Source organism: Pelobates fuscus, chromosome 9 (assembly GCF_036172605.1).
Source record: "Pelobates fuscus isolate aPelFus1 chromosome 9, aPelFus1.pri, whole genome shotgun sequence".
NCBI classification, from domain to species: domain Eukaryota; kingdom Metazoa; phylum Chordata; class Amphibia; order Anura; family Pelobatidae; genus Pelobates; species Pelobates fuscus.
The window spans coordinates 74083816-74091732 of NC_086325.1; the positions used below are offsets into that span (position 1 = coordinate 74083816).

Below are 7917 nucleotides of genomic sequence, written 5' to 3' on the forward strand. Positions count from 1 at the left end.
TGATACTGGCAGGATAAACCTGGAAAAATTATAATGTAATGAATCTGTGGCTTAATGCATCGAAAAGTAATTATTATTATCAATCTATTATTTCTAGAAATGAAAGTCTTTTTACATGTGCAGTTTCTTGTGACTTGGTCTGTGTAATAGGATATAAGGGAGCTTGGTGGTTACCCAGTTCACAAAAGTTAATCACTGAACTATTTTCACAACCGTTTGGGACCTGCTTAGATTAATGGTATAAAATGCACAGAATTTCATGCAAATAGAATTTTTTTTTTTTTTTGTCAATCTTTATTTTATTGAGGCATTTGTTGAATGGGATACAGAATAAAGAAGGGGGAAATACATTGTCCATACATGTTGGGATCAGAGAACACAATGCAACATCCCCTGTCAGAGGCAACCTAATTTTATAGTAATAGTAATAAAGAACTGCACAGGCTATTGGAGGATGTTCAGGCGGCAATTCACATATGTACCATGCAACTGATTGAGCATGATGTATGTTAACATCTCTGGGTCTGTCTTAGTGCTTACAAGTCTGGATTCTTCAGCTCGCTGCTTAACAGGGTAACTGCTTTGAGTAGAGTAACGAGCAGCTGTCACGGTGTCACAATAGTCAAGCGTTTTTACACAGGCAAAATTTAACTGTAAGGTGCTATAGGGGAAGATTATCCTGTCTGCTCACATCCTAATGCTGGCGTGGGGGGGGGGGCAATCTTAATGCATCATGTGCAGAATGTGTCATCAGCTTCCCCCCATGGCTGTTCGATATTTTTAAGCAAAGCTGCAATATATTGCTTACGGTGATGTTCATGTGTACCGTGTCACAGATTAGGTATGCTGTACAGCCAATTTCTCTGGTTCTATTTTAGTGTTTGTGAGCCTGGCATTTTAGGCTAACTGCAAGATGCAAGATATGCTAACTACTCGGAGCAGAGTTTCGAGATGTTGTCATGGTATCACAATAGGCAAACATGTTTACCTAGACTTAGCTCGACTGTATTGTGCCGTAGGGGGTGGTTACTCTGGCTGCTCTTACCCTAAAGTAAGTATGTGGGGAGGCAGTCATAGTGCATTATGTGCTGAGCGTGTCCTAATTAACCCTATAAGGCTAACCTGTATTATAGACAATGTAAGTCTATAGTATTTATATGTCAAGAAACCTCATGGGGTCGGGGAGGGGGGGTGGTGCCACTGGGGTTGGGGTTAGCTGAGTGAGGGAGGGGTGGGTAGCCCGGGTGGGCCCCTCTCGGTCCCCGCGGCCATGCCATCACCTCTCAGATTCTACGGTCTGTGGTCGCGTCGCCGATGAATATAATTTTTAATATTTACTTAATTTCCCCATTATGCGTGGTTTTCTGACTAACCTTCACCTGTGTGTGTTATGAAACGTTTGATTTCTGTTCCATTCAATAGCACTCTCCACTGGTGTCGGCATATTTCTTTACGGAAGAGCACGTTTGAAAGCTGGGGATTCAGCATCGTTGGAGGTTACGAGGAGACCAAAGGCAATCAGCCATTCTTCATTAAAACAATAGTGCCGGCCACACCAGCTTTTTTTGATGGACGCTTGAAGTAAGTTGGATATCGAGCTGCACCAAAATCCATATCCGTAAATAGACAAACCAACCTGCAAAAACTCTTTGCCATTAAATTTCAGAAAATTCTATTTCAGAAAATTTGTGGAATGCTTTTTCCTGATCAAACCATGACAGCATAGGCTAATTTATTAGGTACTCCCCTTTGCCAAAATAAAACCAAGAAATAACTTTTTTGAAATTAGGTCTTCTGGCATTTTATTTTATTTTATTTTTTTTGTGCGCTGTAGCAATTGGGAAGAAGCCTGTTTTAACAAGCCACATTATCTGTTCCTCCTATTGTGTTTATAGCTTGGGTATTACCCATCAGTCAGTACTGCATGTTATGATCAGGAAAATCGAAATCCATTTCCTTCCATCCTTAATGTAATTTCCATTTCTTAATCACTGTAGCAGCATCTTCTGTTCGTGGTTTTTGAGGCTAATTTTAAAGTGACACTGTCCCCACACCCCCCTTCGAAAAATTTGTATTTCATAAAAAGAGAATATTTATGAAATACGTATTTACATTTTGTTAGAATTTCACAGAAATTCCAACCCAGACAAGAGATATACTGAGACAATTCTCTGTATATTTGATCTGCCTGACACAAATGTCAGTCCCCTCAAGCCGTCTCCAGTGAAGGCTGCATGAAATTGTCTCTGTATATGGAAGATCCCGCGGAGGAAGATGGCAGTGCCTGTGAGGGACAGGTTCAGTTAAGTAGATTTCCCCTATACCTGCCCCTTCCTCCTAGCTACTGGACTCCCAACTGTGATGTCACTGTCACAACGGTGACGGTGCTGATCTAAAATGTTTGTGTCTCGGAGATAACGTTTAGTCAATGTAGCCTTGGTGATTGATAAGGAAATTAGAATTACAGTAAGTATGGAAACCATTTTCTCATAGAGTAATTTTGCTGAAAATTATTTATTTTTTAAATGTTAGAAAATATTTTTGGGCCTGACATTACATTAGAACTGTGGATATGCTCATTGCACGGCTTTAGAAATCTAAATAAATATAAGAAGCATTTTATCTAAATTAAAGAGTTGGTCCTCCAACACTTTTCTGAAGGCACATTCTTAAATTTAGTGTTTGACTTACTTCTTCAAAGTTTTTCATCAACACAACTATTCTTGTGTATAGCCAACAATGGATGCAATGTAGAGAGAGAAACAATCTGTGTAGTGCATGAAGTAACAAAATAATGAAAACAATCAATGTATATGTCAACCTGTACGAGGTGTTGAGGTACAGTTGTGAGAGATCTGTATTCACTTTTACCTTTAATCTGACCTTGCTAATCCTAATTTACATTTTTGTATCTTGCATTCAGGTGTGGCGATGAGATTGTTGAAGTAAATGGTGTGTCTGCAGCAGGAATGAGTAACTCACAGCTGATCCCCATGTTGAAAGAACAGAAGAATAGGGTCACTTTAACCGTGGTATCGTGGCCTGGGAGTTTAGTCTGAAAATGCCAAAGTCCATACCATTGAACTTTATTGAGCCCAATGCAAAATGTACTGGAAATACAACGTTCTTTCCTTCTTCTGCCCTGTGCCTTTAGAACATCCCAGGAACCTGAACAATGAATGATTGTTGTAAGCTAATCTGAAAACTACTGACATGGATTGTAGGAGCATGTTGTTCACCAGCATCTTTTAATTGGGGGTGGGGGGGGAACTAGATGCATTTTCATTAAGGGTTGAAATATTTGCCTACTGTGTGTTTTGATAGTTTAGTCTCTAAAGCTTAATTTGTAGTTGCAGTGATTGTGCCACAATGTAATATATCCAAGGAAAACTGTCAAACATTAATTTTACAGATCCATTGTTTTATGGGTATCGGCAAGATATTTATGGAAGTGCCTTAACATTTCCAGCTAGAGGGTGTTATTTCATTTTACAAGTAAATGACGCAAAACTAATCTGATATTACTGGACTGAACAAACTCAAACATCGAACAAGATGAAGGAATACTACCAGCTAAAAATGAAAAATGTACATAAAAACAAGCCCCTGACCTTTACACTCTGGTCTTATTAATGTATGTGACGACATGTCTAAATTCTGGCCCATTGTCTAAATGTATTTATTATTAGATTTCACCACAACAAACCACTTTACTGACCTAGGTATCGTGCGACTCTTACAAACTGAAAATTCCCCTTTTAATTTCTGTAAGATTTTTAATATCCTGTTAAATTATCTTCTATATTTAACACATGTTTGTAAAGGTCTGAAAAATCTAAGTAAATGTAGGAATTCACACTGCTTTATTTTTCTCTACACTGGAACTGAGAGCCTCTATATTTGCACCCTTTAATTCATTATTATAAGCTGTACACTTTTTTGTCATTTAAAGGGACACTATAGTCACCAGAACAACTACAGCTTATTGTATTTGTTCTGGTGAGTAGAATCATTCCCTGCAGGGTTTTGCTGTAAATGTTTTTTTTTTCAGTGAGAATGCTATGTTTACATTACAGCCTAGGGATAACTCCACTGGCCACTCCTCAGATGGCTGCTAGAGGTGCTTCCTGGGTCATTCATTGTCTTTACCCTCTGCATGCAGACACTGAACTTTCATCATAGAAATGCATTGATTCAATGGATCTCTATGAGGAGGTGCTGATTGGCCAGGGCTGTTTTTGACTTGTGCTGGCTTTGCCTCCATGACGATCTCCGCCAATCCTATTGGAAAGCATTGTGATTGGTTCACAGAATCACTTCTGATGATATCAGGCATGCGGACAGGTCAGATGTAGCAGCTGCAGACTTGAATACAAGTAAGATTTTACTATATTTAGTGAGGCAAAGGAGGTGTAGGGGTGGGGTAGATGTTTGTTTTAACACTATAGAGTCAGGAATACATGTTTGTCTTCCTTACCCTACAGTGTTCCTTTAATATTCATTTGAAAAAACCTTTTGTATTTGTAAGCCAACCTAGATACCATTTGTAACTTGCATCAAAGCTCTATAAGAGACAGAAATAATCCAATGGCTATAAAGGTAGAAGATGGGGAAACAAGCTGTGTATTCTCCAATGTACTCTGTGCCATGGCTGTTCCTAGAGTGAACAGAATCTGAACAGAATCTGATGTCATTTAATACATCTGTTTAATAGACATCTAAAAGAAAATCAAGCATCAAATTGAAAAGGTTAACACAAATTCTAGGCTATGTTCAATGTTTTATGCAGTGGCGTAAATTCTAAGATTCTAAAAGTAAAATGACAGGGGCCTTAATTTTGTTTTTAACGCATACCTGCACTTTGTATCCCATTAAACAATGGAATTTGTGTTCTGATTGTATCTTGGATAACATTTTAACAAAAGATTGTGATCTGACAACTCTATCTTTTGAATGGTATTTAAGTAAAATGAAGTTGGCTGTAGGACAGCATGTTTTAATTTTAATTTTTACAATTTTGCCTTATATTTGTATGCTTGTCATGATCTGAAATGGCTGTAATACTTCATGTCTTAAAGGGGCCGTGTATCCTGAAATAACTACGGCTTAATTGCATGTAAATGTGTAGTCAATTCTTCTGACCCACTTTTAGTTAAACAGTTATACTCTATAATTTACTTATACTTGATAATGATACCTTTCAGGCCACATCAGCTAGAGAAAGCATTATTAAGATAAGGGTTAGTCTGATTGTAATTTTCGAAATGGAGACTTGATGCTACGAAGCATTACACACTTCATAAAGTTAATTAAAGGGACACTATAGTCACCTGAACAACTACAGCTTAATGTAGTTGTTCAGGTATGATCTATAGCTCCCTGCAGGCAAGCGGATGTAAACCCTGTATTTTCAGAGAAAATACAGTGTTTACATTGATTGATAGGAATACCTCCGTTGATTGATAGGAATACCACCTTAAAATACGTCTGACGTTTGCAGGAGAGAGAAGGTACTGTGTGCGCGCCTTCTCTCTCCAGCCTGTCAGCAGAGGAGGGGGGAGGGCAAAGACCGCGAGCTGAGTAGTCAGCTTAGCTCGCGGCCGCGCACACCGCGCGCATGCGCGGTAGTGCGCTCAGGACTTAAGAATGCCGCCCTCTGAAAAATGTGCGCATGTGTGGCAAAGCCGCGCATGCGCACAAGGGAGCAATGACGCTTCCATATGGAAGCGTCGGATTGCTCCCTGCTCGCGCCCGCCTATTTCGTTATTTTGACGAAATAGGGGGCGTGGCTTCACGAGGCTCCCGGCGCTGGAACCAGGTGAGTAAAAGACTCTGCCTGGAGAGTCCCTTTAAGCCAAAATCATTAGATCTTTAAGTCTGAAATGTTTCTTAATAAATTATTGCTTTAATCCAGTATTGCTGGCTGGACTTGCAATTCCTTGCAAGATCCCTGGCATTACACAGACTGTATCTGTATAGTTCTAACACCAATGGATGTTGAGTTTGTATATGTCTTTCCCTGTCCTTGTAAATTAGTTATTTGTATTGTACTTATCAGATTTTCTAAGGTTGTTGCTTTAAACTGTTTTTCATTGTATGTAATATAATTATATTGTGCTGCAGCTTGGTTGACCAGATATGTTTCATCACCCTCTACAAAATGTGTAGTCCATTATGCGCTGGTTCAGTTCTTCTGGTGCCCTGCCATCCAAAATTGTTTGCTGAGATTGGGAGCATCATGATAAATGAAGTCCTCTACAGATATTACATGCCAGTGGTTAGCCACCATTACTGAGCATTGAATAACGAGAATGGTCCTGATTCACAAATTGCCCATCTCAGGGAAATTCTTTGTAACCAATGAGTGATTTTATAATATTACAAAATAAAGTTTACAAAAAAATAAAACCTTTACCATTTTGTACTGTCAGATTGTGAATCTGGATGCCCTGACTACTGTACTTTTTATGTGGTTGGTTGTAGGATTATTTGGGGGAGATTTAAGCTGCAAGTACCTTCTACAAACAATCATTGATCATTGATCACTTTTTTTTTCTGGCTCTGTATTTGGTGAATAATGTGGTGTTCTGTGCTTAATATGCATTAACAGTGAGCAGCAATTACCTTATTCTGGACTGCGTGTGAATAGGGGAGAAATGCATGGGTCCAATGCACATGAAATACTAAATCTGCATTGGAGCTATGAACATTGGTTGCTAATGATGGGAGTTGCAGTTCAGACGCTGAAGTGGGAGAGAACAGGCCATCAATGCCACTACTCTATCATGAACAACAGCCGCCAATATTTACAGGCAGATCATGCACAAAGTGCTGTTGATCAATTCTGGTCGTCGTCTTAGACATCTGAATATATTTCCAGTTTTGAACAGTCCAGCGATGAGCGTACACCTGCAATCCACTGTGAGGTATTAAAGGAGAAGTATCATTTCACAGGTTTTAGTATTCTGTTAACTTACACTTTAAAAAAAAAATGTTTAGAATTGGTTTTGGTCAGGGCCGGCCTGGGAATTAAAAGCAGCCCTGGAAAAAAAAATATTTACCAGCCCCATAATGCGTTGCGCCAGCATAGTGTGCAGATACAGAGTTAGAAAAGATAACTTAAAATTAAAAATTATTACTCCAACGTGGAAAAAAAGCACACATAAGCTTAAAAAAAAAACAAGAGTGCAGATTTATTTTAAGCAGACGTGCCTTTGCATGTAATCAATGTTTCAGTCCAACTACCATGACATATTAAGGGAACCTTGGTAATGGGACTGAAATGGTGAATGTATGTAGGGCACAACTGTGAAAAATTGACGTTCTCTTGTTTATTTTGAAGTCCTGTGGGTGCGCTCTTCACTTTAAATATGTTATTGTGCTGGAGTATGCACCTAGCAACAAGACTCGGCCAATATCTGCTCATTACATATAGTACAATCAATGACATTTCTGTGTATTATGCATATATAAATGTACATTAATATATGTGTAAATATTAAAGGCATAATTATTTATATATATATATATATATATATATCTTTCTCTCTCTTGTGTCTTTCTCTCTCTTTCTCTCTTTCTCTTGTATCTCTTGTCTCTTTCTCTCTCTCTCGTGTCTCTTTCTCTCTCTCTCTCGTGTCTCTTTCTCTCTCTCTCGTGTCTCTTTCTCTCTCTCTCGTGTCTTTCTCTCTCTCTCTCGTGTCTTTCTCTCTCTCTCTCTCGTGTCTTTCTCTCTCTCTCGTGTCTTTCTCTCTCTCTCGTGTCTTTCTCTCTCTCTCGTGTCTTTCTCTCTCTCTCGTGTCTTTCTCTCTCTCTCTCTCGTGTCTCTCTCTCTCTCTCTCTCGTGTCTCTCTCTCTCTCTCGTGTCTCTCTCTCTCTCGTGTCTCTCTCTCTCTCTCGTGTCTCTCTCTCTCTCTC

At 39.1% G+C, this 7917-nt stretch overlaps 1 protein-coding gene across 4 annotated transcripts in view; it reads left to right on the plus strand.

Annotated features, from left to right (window-relative positions):
* The window catches only part of LOC134572833 (ligand of Numb protein X 2-like), a 49108-nt gene extending 42694 nt beyond the window's left edge, over positions 1 to 6414 (plus strand). For 3 of the 4 annotated variants that reach the window (XM_063432073.1, XM_063432074.1, XM_063432075.1), the window contains 2 exons: positions 1423 to 1581; positions 2924 to 3856. In XM_063432073.1, coding sequence (XP_063288143.1) covers positions 1423 to 1581; positions 2924 to 3059 — 295 coding nt within the window. In that variant the 3' untranslated portion in view covers positions 3060 to 3856. Of the gene's footprint in view, positions 1 to 1422; positions 1582 to 2923; positions 5305 to 5844 lie in introns of those variants that run through there. The other variant, XR_010085298.1, reaches the window with a different exon arrangement.
* Positions 6415 to 7917: the final 1503 nt, after the last annotated feature.